Source organism: Neophocaena asiaeorientalis, unplaced genomic scaffold (genome assembly GCF_003031525.2).
Source record: "Neophocaena asiaeorientalis asiaeorientalis breed wild unplaced genomic scaffold, Neophocaena_asiaeorientalis_V1.1 scaffold307, whole genome shotgun sequence".
Lineage (NCBI taxonomy): Eukaryota > Metazoa > Chordata > Mammalia > Artiodactyla > Phocoenidae > Neophocaena > Neophocaena asiaeorientalis.
Window position 1 is genome coordinate 549,946 of NW_020171817.1, and position 20,968 is coordinate 570,913.

The window sequence follows — 20,968 nt, forward strand, 5'->3', positions numbered from 1 at the left end:
GGAGCGAGGGAGGAGGGGCGGCGGACAGGCTGTGCCCGAGCGCGCTGCGGCCCTTGGCGCTCCAGCGGCCGCCGCTCCACCCCGTCCCCGCCCCTCGGCGCTGGGCTGACGTGTCTTTAGCGTCCGCGCCAGGAGTTCTCCATTCATTTGCTGAAAGCCTTGTTTTCTGCTAGCCTGAACTCTGAGCCGTGCTGCTGGTCCTCTCCCCGATTATCAGCACATCCCTCTGTGCTCCCAGGTGTGTTGATTTCCCCAGAACTCACCCGCCTGTCTAGCCTTGCTCCCAGGCGGGCTGAAGAATTCCTGGGCATGTCCGGTACTTGAGCCCTCCTTTTGCCCTCCTTTTTTTGTAATTATTTTTCCCGTTTTGTTTTGTGGAAGCATCGCATTGTCCTGAAAAAAATGTAGTCTTCTTCGAACTGTACGTGTTTGTTTGGTTTTTTTGCGGTACGCGGGCCTCTCACTGCTGTGGCCTCTCCCGTCGCGGAGCACAGGCTCCGGACGCGCAGGCTCAGCGGCCATGGCTCACGGGCCCAGCTGCTCCGCGGCATGTGGGATCTTCCCGGACCGGGGCACGAACCCGTGTCCGCTGCATCGGCAGGCGGACTCTCAACCACTGCGCCACCAGCGAAGCCCGAGCTGTACGTGTTTTATCTAGGTTTATTCCAACCGTTAACCTGGTGTGAGAATAGGTAGGACGTCAGAAATGTGGAAACTTGGCTTCTTACCCTGGTTCTATCGTGAACTTGCATTTTCTCCTCTGTGGAATTCAGTCTGACTAAATGATCGCTCGAGTTCCTTTTATTCTGTAACTTTAAGCAAGCTGTGTGGCAAAATGAACGATAGTGACAGGTATCCACGAGTTCTTTTGCAAAGAAAAGTGAACTGACTGGCTTCTGTTTAACGGATAGAAAACCAAGTGGGAGAATTAACCAAAACCGTTAATTCATTTGCAGGTTTAAATAGGAATGCTTTTCCTTTAGGAGTTGCTTGCTGGTCGATGTTTTCATTTTCTTTAAGAAAATTTGGTAATCGTACTTGTCTAGAATCTAAAGTATATTTTTTCAGGCTTTCTTTTCTTAAGAAACATCAGTATCTAACTGGGTATCTTTGAACACTTTTTGTGCAGAATGGCCTGTCTTTCAAAAGATGTTTTCTCTTAATTTTTACAATGTAAAAGTGTAAGTTTTTTTTTACGCACAAAATTGTTACTGGTTAGCATTAAAACATTGTTTTATAAATGTAGGGTGAAAGCCATTGTATATATTGAGAAGTCTTGAAATTTAACTGAGTACAACTTTATTATGTCAGTTGTAGGTATTCTTACCGGTTTTACAAAATGATTTGTAAATTATAAATGCACTGTTTAGTCTGTTCAGCCAGCAGCTGAAGCTGATTTTCAGTTCATAAAGTGTGGTTCAGTGTTCTTTAATATTTGGCATAAGTCTTAACGGGCAGTAAGAACTCAAGGAAGTGGGAAAGACTTAAAATGCAGTCCCCTTAGTATATACTGTTTCTCCTGAGTATTACAGCGTGTGCACGTGCTTCCTTTCCCATATTTTTTTTCCCTCTACTTAATTGCCACATCATCATTCTTTCTGAGAAATGTTGGAAGAGTCACTAGAACTTTGAAATTTCTTTTGAGGGTCTTGCCTGAAATAGATTTAATGTGACATGTACTTTTGCCTATAAAATTATGATGTATAGTTTCTTGGCGTTATAGTTATGCTTACTTTCACTATGATGTTAAGTGTAGGGGAAATAAAAAGTATCTTAAAACATGTTTGAAGTTGTATGCAAAAATAAATGCATGCTTTCTCAGCTCTCAAACTTGAAATTACCAATATAGTTTTTACTAAACCAAATGTGTTTTATGAGAGCTAGTTTTCACTATGGATGTCATACAGATATTTGTTCCTTGGAATTACATGCTATCGAGTACTAAGAGTTTTGAGCTGTAGTCAACTCTAGTAACAGGATTTCTTGCCTAGATATTTAGATTGCTCTTTTCCTTTAGACCTGGATTTTTTTGGTTTGTTTTATGTGGTTAATGATAGAGTAAATTCTGGAGTTTCTTACTTTTAAAACAAACTTACTTTCTTTAATATGCTTAACAGAGTTGCTTGACTTTCTTTATTTGGGCTTTAAGGCATCTTTAGTTTTAGCAGTTCATTTTTCCAGTTGCTTTTTAAAATTAAACAGCATTTCTCACTAAAATTAATGTGCAATTGGTAAGATTAGCAGTAAGATAAAATCACATGAGCATTAGACACGTTGTAATTTGGCATCACTCGAGTGAGCTGGGAGATTGAGTTATTCCGAGGGAAAGTTTTCGCTGCCTGTACACCTGAGATTTAGAAACATTGGTAAAGGTTTCCAGGGTAAAGGTTTCCAGGGTAGAGGTTTCCAGGGTAAAGGTTAACTGCTTGTTCTTTATTTTACTGTTAGGCTCATTGGCAGCGGCTCAAGATCTTACAGAAGATGAAGAAACGGTGGAAGATTCTGTAATTGAAGATGAAGATGATGAAGCAGAAGTGGAAGAAGATGAACCCACAGATTTGGTTAGTGCTATATTTGATTTAATACATATATATAGTGTATCTCTCTATATATGTATTTAGCCCTTATATAGACAAATTTGGTATTAAAATTCTTGCTTTTAGAGGTTTATTACTGGGATCAAAGTGGATTGAATTTGGGAGAATGGGGCCAGTCATTGAGGATGATCCGTAAGTATTTTCTGGCGCAAGGAGGGAGACGTGAAACAAAGAACAGTTCAAGGTGATATGAACGTGAGTCTGTGAGGGTAGCATTATAGTAGGACCACTGGACCATTTGTTGTTGGGTTTGGGATACAGACTACTTTGCTTTCTGGTCTTGGGCAACTTATCTTTCTGGGTCAGTTTCCTCTTCTTTTTTTCCTTCACTCAATAAGCAAGTATTTATTGAGTTCCTACTGTGTGCCAGGCACTGTTTTAGATTTCCCCGGTGAACAAGCCAGAGATTCTCTCTGCTCTCACGGAGTTTATGTTCTTGGGACAGTGTGTATGCATTTTGGTGGCAGGGGGTGAGGAGCGGACAATAAACAATATATAAAGTATGTTCTGTGAAGATTCCGCTTAGAAGGAGGGCTTGGAGAAGATCTCTTAGAAGCTAACGCTGAGACTTTTACTATAAAATTATAGTATGACAGTAAGAATATTGGGCTAGAATCAAGATCATTGTGGCATGCTTCTAGCTAATTTTATTTTCTCTCTTAGACTACTGTAATTTATCCTACATAGAATTGGTTTTTAACCACTTTTAAACTCCAAAATCAGTCCTCTGTGAAATCTTAGCAACAATATTGTCTTTGATATCAGAAGGTGAAGGCCATCAAGTGTGGACTCTGTCAGATTTTCTACATTCTACTTCTGAATATATTATTCACTCATTTTTTTCTACATCTCTCCTTTAACAGTGAGTTGTCTTTACTCTCTTCTAAGGCCGGCCCTACCACCACCACCTTCTCCCCATCTGGTCTTGTGAGATCTTGTTTATTATCCTCTTTCTTTCTGTAACTTCAAGCATTGATCCTTCTCGGTGACTTAATTCTGTTAAGCTGCAGATGTGCTTACATCCTCCACTTTGTGTTCCTCCACCTGAAGTTGCTACACGTTTTCTTTTCTTTTTACCAGCACAGTTCTTGTAAGAGGAAATTGTACCACTTTCTCTTCTGCTCATTTCACATTTGTTCTCTAACAGTGCTTGGTCTGGTCCCATGTATCTAGTAAAACTGTTCTCGCTAACTCACCAGTGACCTAACTGCCAAATTCCTGGCCTGGAATTTCCATTCCTCCCCTGTTGGACCTCTTTAGCCTTTCCAGAGTACCCCTTCCTTGAGTCCCCTCGTTGACCTCTGTGGCACCCCCATCGGTTCTCTCTGTTCAGCGGCTGCTGCCTGGTCTCTGCTGCCTTCTCTCCCCCTGCTCACTCCCTTAATGTTGATGACACCTGTGGTTTTAACAACCACCACCTTACGTCGATGACTTCCAGATCTCGTTTCTAGCCGCCTACCTTACCGAGCTCCATTCCTCTGTTTCCAGCTCTTTATGGGATAGCACATCTGGATGTTCCATAAGTACCTCAAATTTTATCTGTCCAAAATGGAATTCAGCATTTACCATCCATCTTACTTCCATAAAATAATTCTGTTTTGATAAGGCTCCGGTGCTTCAAGCTTTTACCTTGTTGCTTTCATTTCTTTTTATTACACAACCTGTTAATCAAATCTTAGGGATGTTTTCTCTTGTTTCTCAAGTAGATCCTTTTCTCCTTATTTGACAGCTTATGGTTCCTACCTTCCTGTTTCTGGTCTCTTTTCCTGTTTGTGGGTCTCTTTTCCCAAAAGTAGAAATTCACTAAGTCTTTGTAAATGAAGGTATCATTAAAGATACTTAAAATATAACTTATAATACAATTGAACGAATTGTACAACAGTCACTGAAGAAATGTTTTGAGTGCCTTAAGCATATGAGGTGGGTGTGGAGAATTTTTAAAATGTAAGACAGGCTTTGCTCTTGAGAGGTCTGTATTGGGAGAGAGAGTATTTACATAAATGAAAAGTTAAATGCCAGTAAACAGTGGTGCCCTTAAGCATCTCGATTTATTAAGGGCCTGGACATTTCAAATACAAGAGTATCTGTAATTCTCATTGATGCCTGGAGAAATGCTGCACTGGGGTTTAAAATTTTTAGTTGAAGTTCGTTGACATTTTTAAACAATTTTTTTTTTTTTTTGCGGTATTTGGGCATCTCACTGCTGTGGCCTCTCCCGTTGCGGAGCACAGGCTCCGGACGCGCAGGCTCAGCGGCCATGGCTCACGGGCCCAGCTGCTCCGCGGCATGTGGGATCTTCCCGGACCAGGGCACGAACCCGTGTCCCCTGCATCGGCAGGCAGACTCTCAACCACTGCGCCACCAGGGAAGCCCATGGGGCAATTCTTAATTGGAATGGAAAGACCAATAACCAGGCCCTAGCACGGCTCGGCAGAATGTGGATGCGGGACAGAGCCAGCTCTGCCCCGCCCCGTGTTGTCCCTGGCTGCTTTCGTGCTGCCCCCGCAGTTGCATAGTTGCAGCAGGGACCTGTGGTCCCGAAAGCGGAAGACACTTGCTACCCGCGTCCTCAGGCCAGCGCCTCCTTTGGAGTCTCCTTCCCTTTGCCCTTTGTCGGGGAGGGGTGGCATGAAAAGTGTGTATGAGACTTCTTCTTTTCCCGGAAGGTAGTATTCCTGGCATTTAAACTAAGGGGAAAAGTAAGTAGTACCCATTTTAACTAGAAACTAAATGTCCCTTTGAAAAATACTGTTTTTAAACTTCTTTCAGACTTTACAGAAAATTTACCAACCCACAGTCTAGAACCTCGCAGTTCAAAGTGTTATCTAAGTACCAGCTTCATGGGCATTTCAGATACATACAGAATCTCAGGCTTCACCCTATGCCTGAGTCACAGCTGCAGAATCCCCAGGGGATTAGCATGCACATCACTCTGAGATGCACCGCTCTTCAAGTTTTATTTTCACGGATGAGTTACAATGAAATTCGTTCCACTACTAATCCCAACACAGCCTTGGAGAAGCAATGTATATATTGTCCCAAATCTAGTGAAGTCATGATTCTTAAATGATGTTGTTTTTCTTCCATAGTAATCTGCTTTTAACATTTTTCTTAGGCTGAAGATAAAGAGGAAGAAGATGTATCTGGTGAACCTGAAGCTTCACCAAGTGCAGATACAACCATCCTGTTTGTGAAAGGAGAAGGTGAGAGGGGAATGTTGGTTGTAATTCAAATACAGGAATTTTATAAATGGCTAGCTCAGTTTTGGGGGAAGCATTAATAATGATTAAGGTCTTTATTTTACAAGTATAGCGTAGACACATTTTGGGGAAAAACCCACTTACATGTATGAATACCCATATCTGTAAGGTAGCATTTCTGGCATTTAAACTACGGGGAAAAAATAAATACTATCTATTTTAACTAGAAATCAAATGTCCTTTTGAAAGATACTGTTTTTAAACTTTTTTCAAACTGCCACAGTAAAAGAACATTCATATTTTGAGTGTAAACGTTAGTGACATATTATATCTTTACAGTTAGGCCTTGATTAGAGCCTGTGCTGCATTAGAAGAAGATTACCTGATGGCTTATATGGATCGAGAACTATGGGGCAGGCACTGTGTTCAACATTCTGCATGTATTATTCACTCCTCGTAGGAGCCCTAAGAGGAGAGTTATGGTTGAACTGAGGTTTAGAGAGGTTACGACGTGAACAGGGTTACTCAGTAAACAGATTCCGAAGACAGGATTCAGACCCAGATGTGTCCGACCCCAGAACCTGTACTTACTGGATGAAGCAGCTCTGTAGACCACAGGATAATTATCGAAGACTTATTATTTGAGGTTATTCATTCTCTAGGTCTTCTCAAGCTTTCTGTTTTATTCCCACATACATTCTGGCTCTGTGCCTACAGAAAGTATGATTTGGGAGGTTTTTGTTGTTGGTGGCTTTTCCCGTTTATTTTTGTAGCTGCCTCCTTGGGTCACGTTTGTTTGCATTTTGACTAACTGCAAATAAGGATTGCCTGATTGATGTTTTTCTTTGTTATGTTTTAATAGGTATTACAGTTTTCAGGTGAACCTCTGAGACTTTACCTTTCTGTCATTTTCCTCTCCGTTATCTGCACAGGTTGCAGATACTGAGTTGGAGGTGAAGGTGACTTCACCAAGACACGTAGCCCCACTGCAAGATAATCTCACTCCTGAAAGTATACAGCGCCTTCTTAGACATACAACTTGGAAGTGATCTGGTCTGAAATTGAGGTGCTCAGTTCAACTCTTAAGTTGGAATGCTGCCATGGGGACAAGGGTTTCAGCTTACACACGAACTCCCAAGTTGCTCGTTAGTGGGTGGCTGGAGTGCTCTACTGAAAAGGGTTCTGAAACCAAATCCATACATAGCAGGAAAGGATGCCAGAATCCGTTTGTAATGTCTGCTTATTTTGTACCCTGTGAATGTTTTCTAATCTTCCTGTCTCTTTTTTGTTTCTTAGATTTTCCAGCAAATAACATTGTGAAGTTCCTGGTAGGCTTTACAAACAAGGGTACAGAAGATTTTGTCGTTGAATCTCTAGATGCCTCATTCCGTTACCCTCAGGACTACCAGTTTTACATCCAGAATTTCACGGCTCTTCCTCTGAACACTGTGGTGCCGCCCCAGAGACAGGCGACTTTTGAGTACTCCTTCATTCCCGCAGAGCCCATGGGTGGCCGGCCCTTTGGTCTAGTCATCAATCTGAACTACAAAGATTTGAACGTGAGGCTCTCTAAACCTTCTTCTTCTTTTTTTTTTTTAAGTTAAGAAGGGATGAGGACAGTTGACATTGTTTAATGAATATTCTTATATTCATTCATTCAGGTGCCTATTTTGTGGTTGAAAATAGGCAGCAGGGAGGCAGAGATAAATTGTACACCTCTGTCTTCAAGTCTATAATCCAGTGGGGCAGATGGTTGTAGACAGACAGCATCACAGCATAAGTGATACATACTAGAGACAAGTAAGCGCAGGGGTAGGAAAGGGAAAGTGACTCCAGCTGGATCTTAAAAGGAAAAGGAACGGTAAGCCGCACAGTGGAATCTGCTCCTTCTTCAGATGTTAATATATATTAAGTAATTTTTGTACCTCCTTTTGTTGCTTGCATTTTGCCCGTTTTACTGCTTCTGTTGGTAAGTTTTAAGGACTTCCTGTGACTATTTTTATGTCATTTTATACACTCATAGAGAAAATGTAACCAAATTATTTTTAGGATGTTAGTAAGGTTTATGGTTTATGAGAACCAAATAGCCTAATATAAGCTCTGCTGTCTTTCTTAGGATATTTTACTATCTTTCTATAGGATACATATATCCAGTGAATGAATGAGAGAAGCCCACTAGAATTTTACTGCTGGGAGTTGACCTCTAGATGCCAACTATCGCGTCCTCCTTCAGATAGAAAGCACATGTAAACCATTCCCTGTTGAAAAAGTTTTCTGAGAAGGAAATTTCATCCTCTCTTGGAAGCTTATTCAACCTTTTCATCACCCCAGTATCAACATATTTACATCTGAGTTAAATTTCTCATGCTGCAGTTAAGTTTTCCTTTTGTGTCTTTTTTTAAAACTACTTAGTGGAAAGTGGGAAAGAGTTTTCATTTTTTTTTTTTTTTTGAGGGGGGGTGGTGCATACTGCACTGCTTGTGGGATCTCAGTTCCCCGACCAGGGGTTGAACCCAGGCCCTTGCAGTGAGGGCGCCGAGTCCTATAACCACTGGACCACCAGGGAAGTCCCCATCCTTATTTTCAGAACAATGTATTAAGCCTCCTCAACTTTATAGTTTAGTAGCTTGAAGGATTGTATATTTCATCAAGTTTTCAAGGAGAATTAAACTTAATCCAACAAGCATATATGTAGCTTCAGTTCCATTTTGAATGTTTGTTTCATCTTGGAATTGTCACTAGAGGAATGCTAATTGAAAGATCTTGGAATAAGACTTAAATCGTCACAGTTCAGCAATAAGCGGTGACAGTTTTGAAAAAGTACTACCTCGATGCTTCACACAAAACACAATATAGCTGTGTGTTGTCCCAGTGATTGTCATGTATTTGAAAACAAGTTGTGCTGAGCTGACAATCATTTGGAGACCACCACAGAGAAAGATTTCGATACTGAAAGTCATCAACCTGTTTAATATAAACTGATTTCCAATCCATTGCCAATTTAGAACACGAATTTGACTTTTGTTCAAGTCTAGTTCCTAAAATGATGTTCTCTGGAGCTCCTGTGTGCGTGTTCATGGTCTTCCTTTCTCGTTTGGAGGATTACATACAACAGAAGCCAGGGCTTCTAGCCGAAGAGTATTCTGTGGGCTCTGTTTCTTTCTGCAAGTTATCCTGTTTTTACTTTACTTCCCTGGTTTCTCACACCTCTCATCCCCGTCAAAGAAAGTGGGGACAACTTTAGCAAAGTTGGAGGCCTTTTTTATTGTTGAGGAGAAAGTAACATCATAACGTTGAGTCCCTGACGTTGAATTGGTGCACTTACGTATGACCTTGTTGAGTCTTACTGATGTTCTAAGTGATGAGAAAGTGGTACGGTATCGGTAGGGTATCTGTAGGGTAACAGTTTTAAGAAATCTTGTAAGCTTTCATTCTTTCAACACATTTCCGATTTTTGTGATTTATTTTTTTAACAGGGCAATGTTTTCCAAGATGCTGTCTTCAATCAAACAGTTACAGTTATTGAGAGAGAAGATGGGCTAGATGGAGAGACGTAAGTGAAAGTCACAGTGTGTAGGTCTTGGTCTCAGAAGGTAGGGCTGGGAGGCTTGCTTCCGTCACTGTAGCTTTTAATGATGGAAGATTAGGTGTAGATTGGGTGGAATCCTGACTACTTAAATTCATACTTTAGATGATTCTTTCAACTATTAATACCAAGTTAGGAAAGATAGTTAAAACTGACAAAAAATTGTTTTAGAAAGTTTGCGTTTTGTTCTTCCCGTCTTTAAATTGTTTTCCACCCCGTCCTCTTAAGTTGGTCATCAGCCTCATCTAAGTTGCATGGCTCCAAAATTACTATTGAAAACATAAACCATAAGATTTTATCTTGAAAAATGTGTCCTTTGCGAATGATGAATCATTTTTCACTATATACTTATATAATTCACTAAAAGTAACTTTCAAGTAAAATCGTGCAAAGTCTAATATTTGAGGAAGACAGCACCTAATGCAGCTGTTTAACTGAGCTTTGACTATAACAAATTATGAAGTAATTCATTGTAGGTCATATGCCTTTTTTGGGGGGTGGGGACTGACTGTTGTTAAAGGTAAATTTATAAAACTGTTACCTGGATCTACGTTGAATTTTAAATATTTTGTTCCTTTTCCCCACAAATTATTTGGAAAATCTATATTTTGTTAGAATTATTGTAATTAACTCATACCTCTTAGGAGTTTAAGCACAATTATGGTTTTAATTAGCTGTGGTATTTCTTATGAACTAAAGCCAGGTTATATTTTCTCCTTTTGTATCAGAATCTTTATGTATATGTTCCTTGCTGGTCTTGGGCTTTTGGTGGTGGTTGGCCTTCATCAACTCCTAGAATCTAGAAAGGTAAATATCGATAAACAGCTCTTATAGCCTTACTTCAAAAACGGTTACAGTACTGAGCACAGTCTAGTTATTTGTGGCTTTTTGCTCTCACCGTGGGTTTGTAGATTACAGGTTTGTTGTACCTTTTTTTTTTTTTTTTTTGCGGTACGCTGGCCTCTCATTGCTGTGGCCTCTCCCGTTGCGGAGCGCAGGCCCAGCGGCCACGGCTCACGGGCCCAGCCGCTCCGTGGCATGTGGGATCTTCCCCCTGGACCGGGGCACGAACCCGCGTCCCCTGCATCGGCAGGTGGACTCTCAACCACTGCGCCACCAGGGAAGCCCTGTTGCACCTTTTTAAAATAAAGCCTGAATGAAGTGAGAGGAGCACGGACATATATACGCTACCGAGCGCAGGCTGGTTGGCTGGTGGGGGGCATCAGCATAGCCCAGGGAGATGGGCTCCGTGCTTTGCGGTGACCTGGAGGGTGGGTCCCGGGGGGTCGGGGCTGTGTGGGCACGTGGCTGATCCACTTTGTTGTGCAGCGGAAACTGGCACGCTATTGTGAAGCGGTTGCACTCCAGCGAAGACCTATTTAAGAAGAAGAACAATAAAAATAAAAGCCTGTTCCCTGGTGGCGCAGTGGTTGAGAGTCCGCCTGCCGATGCAGGGGACACAGGTTCGTGCCCCGGTTCGGGAAGATCCCACATGCCGCGGAGCAGCTGGGCCCGTGAGCCATGGCCGCTGAGCCTGCGCGTCCGGAGCCTGTGCTCCGCGACGGGAGAGGCCACAACAGTGAGAGGCCCGCGTACCGCAAAAAATAAATAAATAAATAAAAGCCTGAAGAGGAGACCTTGGGTGTCTGATTCGGATTTGTTTAGACTCTGCTGCCGTGCAGTTGGTGTCCTTTGTCTGCATTCTCCAGGATGACACTTGCCTTCTCACTGTTACGTAACTCTATAGTCTAGACTTTTTATTTCTAAAACTCAGACATTAAATTTCATTCTTCTGTTTATCATACTCTTTCATGGATATGTATTTTATCTATAAGTAATGCAGCTTTTATGTATTTGCTTTAATACTCTTGCCTATAGGGCTGACTTCTGATTAGCAATTAAATGAGTCTTCATTTGAAAAAGAATGAATGAATTTGGCTGTATTTAAGCCAGAATTCTGTTTCCTGTTAGAGTTGTAGAGTGGCAGCATTGAAGCACCTGGTGTAATCATGGTTTCCTGTCTCTGAACTTGGTAGCTAATCCTGCCACTGTATCCTCATGTCCCTCTTCTCCCCTACCCTGCCAAAAAAAAAAACCAACCCCCAAACAAAATAACCCATACTATTCCTCTCAGTATATAACGTGATTTGTGTCAAATACACTGATGTGAACTAGACCCTAAACAATTGCTGGACATTTTGGTTAATCTTTATTTATTAAGCAGTAAGTCAGGCAATCAAATCTATGTAAAATTAGCAGTAAATGTTATTAATAAATCCTTTTTAAAAGAAAAATACTTAGTGCTTGAATGTTAATTTTCATGACTTTCTTTACCTTGTTTTCATAATAGTCAGCATTTTTGCTATATGTATTAGGTATAAGCCAGTTTTTCAGTTATCTCTGTGTATTCAGAGTCCAATTTTTGGACTTTAAAATTAATATTCTGTTTCTTATGTAAATAATTAGGTGGGGTTTTTTGTTTTGTTTTGTTTTTTTAAAGAATAGGACCAGTGGAATTGAATCACCTTACTTTCTAGCAGTTTGGCTGCAAATACTCAAGGAACAAAGTTGGAGGTTGTTAGCTTAAATGGGATTGTATGTTTCTCTTTTGTTTTATTTATGCCAGCTGTTGAAGTGTATTTAGCTAATAATGCAGGGATCTGCCTGCATGCAACATTTCAGTAATTATCCCAACTTTTGTTTAATGTGGAAATAAGTTTATTCTTTAAGATTTGATTCCCCAAATGAAAATCATTGTAAAAGTAGAAGTTCTTGGTCTACCAATTGTATAATAACATATGAAGCTTTATAGCAGAGGAAAAGGCCGTTAGAGACTGAAAATAAGTAATTGTGCAGATTTATTCCTTATTCTTTATAATTGGTGTAGACATGATTTTCCCATCTCGTTAAAAAAATATTTGAGGAATATGTTTTAGGACTAAAAGAGAACATGTTTATTAATATATTTAAGTGGGTAGCTTGATGGGCGGTTTTAATATTATAGTAAATAATATAATGGAACTCCTTTACAATAATGTTTTTATGTTCTCTTAGCGCAAGAGACCCATACAGAAGGTAGAGACGGGTACCTCGAGTCAGAGTGATGTTGACATGAGCTGGATTCCTCAGGAAACTTTGAATCAGATCAGTAAGTACGCTTACAGGCTCGCCTGGGAAACTTTTCTCTTAAATGGAAATTAAGTATCTTAGATTTGGCAAAAAATGCTTGGTCAACACTCATCTTTTCATGGCTTGTACGAATCTAATATGATGAGCAATGAATGCATCACGTTTTTATTCTGTGCACTATATTTATGCTTTAATTTAGAAATGCTTCCACATCTGCGGTTTGTATACAAATGTGTGAATTCTCTATACTCCTAACCTTTTTCCTGTCTCTCTTCTTTCCTGTTGCTTCAGTGCAGAGTAGGAGAGGTGAGGCAATTCATCTTTTTAATGGTGTTTGTTGTGGTGTTGGGAGCTGTTGTTTGTGAATACTTTACAGCAAGTTTATTGAATAAGGGAACAGTTTTCTATCACCATATTTATTAGAAAAACTGCCACCTACCCACTATTTTTGAAAGAATAACCTACAGTACTGCCTGATAGTTTACCTAACGTATATTTCAGTTTTTATTATATATGCAGTTGGTTAAATATTAATCTTTATAGAAGAATATAGAATTTTTTCTCCAGTTGTAGTTGGACTTTTTAAAAACATTTACCATAAAAGCAGTATGGCTTCATTGCTTTTTTTTAAACAACTTTAAGAAATGTATTTATTTATTTTTGGCTGCGTTGGGTCTTCGTTGCTGCGCGCGGGCTTTCTCTAGTTGCGGGGAGCGGGCGCTACTCTTCACTGCGGTGCTTGGGCTTCTCGTTGCAGTGGCATCTCTTGTTGTGGAGCACGGGCTCTAGGCGCACGGGCTTCAGTAGTTGTGGCACACGGGCTCAGTAGTTGTGCCCCAGGGGCTTACTTGCTCCACGGCATGTGGGATCTTCCTGGACCAGGGCTCAAACCCGTGTCCCCTGCATTGGCAGGTGCATTCTTAACCACTGTGCCACCAGGAGGTCCTGTCCTTTTTTTGGGGCGGTGGGGGGAAGAGAAAAAGTTCAGAGATAACCTCCTGGCTCCACGAGTCCCATTTTCCATAAATAATTGGTACTTACATGTTAGTCTAAATGTTTTCTATACGTGTACCAGCTCGTATGTCTATTGTGTCTGTGTGTTTGTTTACACAGATGGCATCATGTGACACAGTTCTACAACCCGGGTTCTTGTGCCTTGGATGTCTTTTTTTGATAATTATATATTTATCTTATTCTTTTTAATAACTACATAGTATTCTTTCACAATTCTTTTATATAAATGTGTCAGGATTAAGCCTATTCTATATTGAAGGATGTTTGTTATTTCGTTTTTTGCTCTTAGGATTAATACTCTAATGAATATTACTAATATATAAAATGACAGGCTGATTTAAAAATTAAGGTGTAATTGACATATACCATTAGTTTTGCACGTACAACATAATGATTTGATATTTGTATAAAATGTGAAATGATTACCATATCGTCTAGCCAACAGCATCCCACACAGTTACGTCTTAGCAACTTGCAGACATACAGTACAGTGTTGTTAACTATAATCACCATGTTGTATATTAAATACTTGTGACTTATAACTAGAAGTTATCAGTTTTGACTCCCTACTCCTATTTTGCCCACTCTCCTACCCGGGATAATTTTTTTTTAATTAATTTATTTATTTTTGGCGGCGTTGGGTCTTCGTTGCTGTGTGTGGGCTTTCTCTAGTTGTGGCGAGCGGGGGCTACTCTTCATTGCGGTGTGCGGGCTTCTCGTTGCGGTGGCTTCTCTTGTTGGGGAGCACAGGCTCTAGGCACATGGGCTTCAGTAGTTGTGGCTCGCAGGCTCTAGAGCACAGGCTCAGTAGTTGTGGCGCATGGGCTTAGCTGCTCCGTGGCATGTGGGATCTTCCTGGAACAGGGCTGGAAACCGTTGTCCCCTGCACTGGCAGGCGGATTCTTAACCACTGCGCCACCAGGGACGTCCCTAGGATAATTTTTTAAAAGTAGAATTGCTAGGTCTAAGATTATACACATTTTAATTTTTATGGAAAGTGTTCCATTTCCTTCCCGAAAGGTGGTGCCAGCTTACATTCTCAGTAATGTATAATATTGCCTGTTTCTCCTCCCCCTTACTAATCTCACGTGTTAAGTATAATAAAATGTTTTAATCTGCCAGTATGTTACAAAATGGTATCTCATTTTCATTTACAGTTAAGAATGAGGTTTGGCTTCTTTATGCATATTTATTGGCTACTTATTATTTCTTTTCCTGTGAATTGGCTGTTCATGTTCTTTCCAGGTTTATAAATTGACTTGTCTTTCTATGTTGAAATGCAAGTGCAGTCTGGTAGGTGCTTTAGTAAGAGCATAGGAGGGGCCTTCTCCAGGTAGGAGGGTAGGGAGATCATTCACAGAAGGGGTTGACATTGGCCGATTCTTGAGTTCTGTGAGGGGGAGTCTTTTTTATGTGCTCTGCTACAGCCTTCTGACTTTCCTTCTAGCCACATGGCAGCCAAATAACAAATTCATGTTTTTTCTTAAAAAATTATATGATAGTCTCATGGAGGCTGACTAACAAGTGGGAGCTAGTGGACCCAGGGATACCAGCTAGGTGATTTCAGCCAAGCATATGAGGAACCATTAGGGCCTAAGCTAAGGCAGAAGTGAATGGGAATAAAAGGGAAGAGAAAGATATTTCAGAAGTGGAGCTGGTTGGGCTTTCAGTGGCATTTTGGTAGTTGCAGGAAGGGAGGAGTCAGGGTGCTCTGAGTATGGGCAGCTGGATGGAAGATGGTCCCATTAACAACAGCAGGGACTCTAGGAGGAGGAGTGTCTGTGCACAAGGAGAGAGGGGTGTGCGCTGGATGTGCTGGGTGCGAGGAGCCCGTGCAACCCCAGTGAGCGTGTGGAAGCGTGTTCGGAGCACAGGTGGGCCAGGATGCGGAGACGCTGGTGCAGAGCCTAGGCGACAGGTGAGGGTCTCTGCAAGGACAGGCTTCCCACACCAACCGGCATTCCGTGTGGCGGGAAATGGAACTGGGCGGAAGTGATAGACCATGGCCTCTCCAGTGCAGCAGGATTGCTTGTGTAGACTGGGAGATTGGTTTCATAGTATCTTTCTCCCTGACCTGCCATTCATGAACTTAAAAGCTGAGAATTATTAGACTTACAGAGCAAAATTCCAATCATGTATAACCGTACTTTCATTCATAGGTGTTACCTGCAGTGTCATGACACTGTGCTAGGTTCTGGGTGGTATGTTAAAAAGAAGCTAAGAATGCACGTAGGACTGTTTTTCAGAGTTTACATTTCTGCTTGAGGAAAGTAAAGCACATATGAGAAATAGTATGTGATTATGTGCTGGAATGAATAATGCGGACAACTTAAAAGTTAGGAAAGGGGGATCATGTTTAGAGTCAAAGGAAGTCTTGTTGAAGGAGAGAATATCACGTGTTTCAGGTGGTGAGTCTCGTCCGGAGTGTGAAGGAAGAGGGGTGGTCTGAAACAATTGGAGCCCATTACTAAGAAGTTTTTTCTTGCATGTTTTGCATTTCAGAGTAGGGTGCTTCAGCTTCCCTGAGGTCTTTTGACTGTAAGTGACAGGTTAGCTGATTTTAATAGAAAAATTATAGGATCTTCGCTGAATGTTGTTTCATACGTGTACATAGGGAAACCTTCATCAGAAGCTATAACTGTGAAGTCTTCTGTGTAATGTGACTTTAACTCAGGGATCTGTTAGAAAACTGTGACATGTATCTCATTAAGTAAAAAGAAATCCATCTGAAAGTTATTTATATAATATTTCCCCACAGGTGAGGTAGGAAATTAGATTATGCAGTCCGAGAAAGTGGAAAGGGACCAGTTTAACTTTCTGCTAACATCTTGCCTTTCTCTTTTCTAATATGAAAAAAGTTGCAGTGAGTTACCATTTTACTACAATTTAGTCTTTTTTTAAATGGGCAGGGAGGCATTTTCGGATCCGCCCCATTTATTCAATATGAGACATCATGTTTAAGGTTTTCTGGTTTTTTGTTTTTTTTTTTTTTTTTTTTTTTAAGTTTTTTAGGGGTTTGGTTTCCTTTGATGACTGAGAGCACCATTATACACATTTCGTTGTTCTTTGCTGAAATGAAATGCCACTTTCTAGGCTGTTGAGGCATTTGGAGCCATTTTCCCCAAAGCTGGATGACTCCAGGCTGCTCTCTTGTCTGTCTCGTTTGTCTGCTGCTTAACTCTGATGAGCTAGACATGTGGGAGGGGAAGGTTTTAGACTCACTGTTAAGGTAAGTTGGATCGGCTGTCTTCCTGATGGAGTGAAATTCATGTGTGTTGGACGAACAGGCTTTGCAGGTTGTCCGAGGCTCTTTTTTGTGTATTCCTGTATTTAAAACCCTGCTGCAGGGGGTTGACATTGTTGGGAGTCAGTAATGACCATTTCACATCCATAGTAACAGCTGTGTCCACACAGGTGGCTGTTAGATTGTGAAGCATTTTTTGAAAAAAAAAAAAAAAAGATTATTCAGCTGCTGCTTATATTTAAAAATTATTTAGGAGTAGAAGACGCAGTAATTCGTAGGCGGACCTTTCTGAAAATTTGATGAAAGTTGTAGGCTTTCTTTGTCAGAACAGTGCTTCTTCGCTCAGCTTTAGGCACTGGAGCCCCCAAAACACATCATTACCAACCTACTTAATAAAGCGCTGAGGCCGGCTCTCACGTGATATTTCAGTCATTAATTCTTAAGCAGTTTTTTAAAAAGAATTTTTAGCTTCTAAATATTCTTGGTAAACATTTACTGTATATTTTTTTAAGCTGGAAAAATAATTGTAATGTGTAACTTATTCCGTAAGGAACTTACATTCCTAATAGGTTAGGTGCTCCTAGAAAATATGAAAAAGACAATGGTCAGAGAGAAGACAGTCTTTCACTTTTTAAAGAAACTTCTAGATGACTCCTTACTGGATAGAAGTGGAAGAAACTCACCACCAGTTTATTTTTTGCTTCATAGACCACACTAAGACTCTAACATAAGAGGAAAAAGTAAAAAGATACTGCTTACGTGTGTAGGATGCTTTTGATATTGATGTACTGTATAATTTCTTTTAACCTGTTCATTTCAGGTAAATTTATGAAATTACCAAAAGTTATGCAAACTACATGGCGCTGCCTTTATAAATATTAAGTCTTTAATTTAATTTGTAACCAATATAAAATTTTTATGCTATTTGTAAAGAGTTTACTTATGCATGTGTCATGTATAAACATGCTGAGCTGTAGAATTCAGGAAGATGTTGTATGGTAGCTTCAACATCACAGTGATCAGATTAGATCTTTTCCCCCCCAATTGCAAAAAGATTTAATTGACATATAATGAATGACACATGAGTTCCAGGTATACAACATAACAATAGATAACTTGTACACATTGGAAAGTGGTCACCACGGTAAGTCATCATCTGTCACCATACAGAGTTACCAAAAGTATTTTTGTGTGTGTGATGAGAACTTTTAAGATTTACTTAGCAGCTTACAAGTATGTAGAGTTTCATTTTGAGTTACCTCTTGAAGGATTATTTTAAAGGTTAGTTAAAAAACCTACGCTAGGTAAGAGGCATTTATTATTAGATGGTCTTCTTGCATGTGCGTCGTTTTCTTAACGGTAAAGTTGAAGGAAAATGCTTTTGAATTGAACACATACATGACAGCCAGGCAAGTCAGAACTTTCTCTTTTCTTCCAGATAAAGCTTCACCCAGAAGGCTGCCCCGGAAACGGGCACAGAAGAGATCGGTGGGATCTGATGAGTAAATGTTCTTTGTGCAACAATTCGGTCTTTACTTAACCCGCCCTAATGTTTTACGGCCTGATGGGAATTAGCGCAGAGAAGCCATATCACCATAGAAGGCAACCTCCTACTTATGTGTGGACTGAGCAATCAGAGTCTGTGGCGGTAACATTGCTGAAAATGCACTGCATTTATTTTTCTAAAGTAACAAATTTGGTTTTTTTAAAACCATTAAAATCTGTGTGAGCGTGTGTGTATGTATGTGAGCAGTTGGTCTCCCCAGAATCATTGTTGAGCTATCTGAAGCGTGCCTTTAGAACACTAAATACAGTGCTCTTGTCTCTTCCTTTTGGACATTTTCTGGCATTTTCCCCCAAAACTCAGCATTTGCCCGGTATGACTGTAGACGTCCTGCCTTGGACTGTTTTTAAAGAAAACAATGTTTCTTCTTTAGAATAGCGCAAATCCCGCTTGATGGCACAAATTTGCATGTTGTTGCTGTTCTACAACTAGTATTCTAAAGGCACGAGCCGGCCTAGCTGCTTCTTGGCAGTAGAACTGTTTTGGTATTTTGCTGCTGTTTGTTTACTATAATGCGCACCTTCCGAAACCTTCCCAGATAAGTTCAAGGAATCTGGGGAGCTCTAGCACCAAAATTGTGAAACATGAAAATTCTGGTTTTGATATATAAAACCAACTTCACTCTCTTTTTTTATAAGAAAAAAGGTACATACGTGGAAACTGAGTTGTCCACTGTTCTATTTCTGACCCAAGAGATAAAGCTCTGGGATTTTTAGACCACTCTGTTTTTTTAAGAGAGCATTTTTCTCTCCTTAATAGAAGCATCTTGCTTTAGAAGTGTTGCCTTGGTCTACAGACTAAGCGAAATTCCAACTAATCCTAAACCTGTTAAAGAGTTGGATGACTTTTAATGGTTAACCAGTTGTTAACCGGTTGTTTTTTTATCTAATCTTTGGGGTATTTTGGTTGTTGATTTTTTTTCAAGTTAATCTGAAGAACTCCAAAATTTTAAGCACTTAAGATATCAGAACCAAAATTAATTGGGCGTCATAAAATCCCTCTTAGTTGCCCTTGCCCTAGGTAGTAAATTAAGTTTGGCGTTACTGTCAGGCTGGATAAGCAGCAGAGTAAAACAGTACGCACACACCCAAGGCTTTTCCCTCTGTCTTCAAGTCACATTCTCCCACATACATTCTGTAAGGGAATGGTAAATGAAATTTTAGTAGCTGTGTAATTCCTGATCTGTCTTCATTATAATGAACTGATCCCTCTTTGCTATAATCCCCACCTGCACCCACGCCCACACAGAAAACAATGAAGCAACACAAGTGAAAAACCTTTCCAAGTTGCTTAAGTCCTCATCTGAGCCAAAGACAATGACAATAAAAACAAGTTACCGTAGGGCTTCCCTGGTGGCGCAGTGGTTGAGAGTCCGCCTGCCGATGCAGGGGACGCGGGTTCGTGCCCCGGTCCGGGAGGATCCCACATGCCGCGGAGCGGCTGGGCCCGTGAGCCATGGCCGCTGAGCCTGCACGTCCGGAGCCTGTGCTCCGCAGCGGGAGAGGCCACAACAGTGAGAGGCCCGCATACCGCAAAAAAAAAAAAAAAAAAAGTCACTGTAAAGCTGTTGACCGCTTTGCAAGTAGGGCTAAGGTGTCAAACTAACTATATTGGCAATGCTGAGCTAAAGAAGCTTTCTATACCTGTAATATAAAGTGTTTTGAGTTTTTAATTGGGCTGTATGATCAGTAGTTTATTTTGGAAAGCTCTGTGAGCTCTAAGAAACTGCATGGTTTTTATTTGATGTAATATAGGAGACCCTCCACCTTCTCAAGGAATATTGATATATTTCAAAACATTTTTGTGAATGTCCAAATTTGTGAAATTACTAGGACATAATGAAGTAAGGTGTAATCAAAAATTTTAAATGACCTCTACAGAGCATTTTATTGAATTCCTGGTGATACTTAGGCAATGGGAAAGCCACGCTGAGTTACAAGTGCCAGGCCTTCTGACTCCTGAGTAATCTGCCTTATATGTGCTAGACCTTCCACATCTGAGGTTCAAATTAGCGCACGGAAATTATGTCATGTTTTATTTTTTAGCATAGATTGGGAACACTTAAATTCTTGAGTCCTCAGATGCCAGGGGTCTCTGTAGTGTCAGTGTTTAACAGAAACTAACTCCATAATGAATGGAATTCAATTCCACACATGGTTTGTTCAAGCACACTTACTTAATAAGTAGCCTGTTTTTTAAATGTCTTTTTTAAATGTAAATATTTGAAGTTTTTATTTGTTTTGATATATTAATTTGCTACACCAACTATGGTTTCAGAATTCATCTTCTGAACAACTTGGTTCCAGAGTCTGTAAAATGAACTGAGAATCTTGTGTATTAAACCTGTCACTGGGACGTGTGAGAATAATGTGTTCATAAAGCATGGACCTCACCTTGGTCGTGCAGCTGCATCATTCATTCCATGGTCTTACGCAGTAAGTGACTTGTAAGACTGTTCCTGCCCCCCTGAAGAGGGAAATGGTACCTCCAAAGTAGAAGCCTGAGGAAAACAGAAATCAGAAGGAAAGGATCATTGACTTGACTCTAGTGAAGTTTTTCATTTTAAATAAACTTCAGAAAAATAGTGACTTTGATAGGAGGAAAAGGCAAATTTAGATCTTAAAAAAAAAAAAA

The 20,968-nt window shown here is 40.4% G+C and overlaps 1 protein-coding gene across 1 annotated transcript; it reads left to right on the top strand.

Moving 5' to 3' along the window:
- Positions 1-616: 616 nt before the first annotated feature.
- On the top strand, positions 617-19,614 carry SSR1 (signal sequence receptor subunit 1; the record flags this gene model as incomplete). Its single annotated transcript, XM_024738698.1, has 8 exons — positions 617-641; positions 2,449-2,561; positions 5,713-5,800; positions 7,094-7,356; positions 9,274-9,350; positions 10,112-10,190; positions 12,438-12,531; positions 18,209-19,614. Coding segments are annotated over 8 exons (807 nt in total), but the record flags the coding sequence as incomplete, so codon positions are not given.
- Between the last annotated feature and the right edge of the window lie 1,354 nt (positions 19,615-20,968).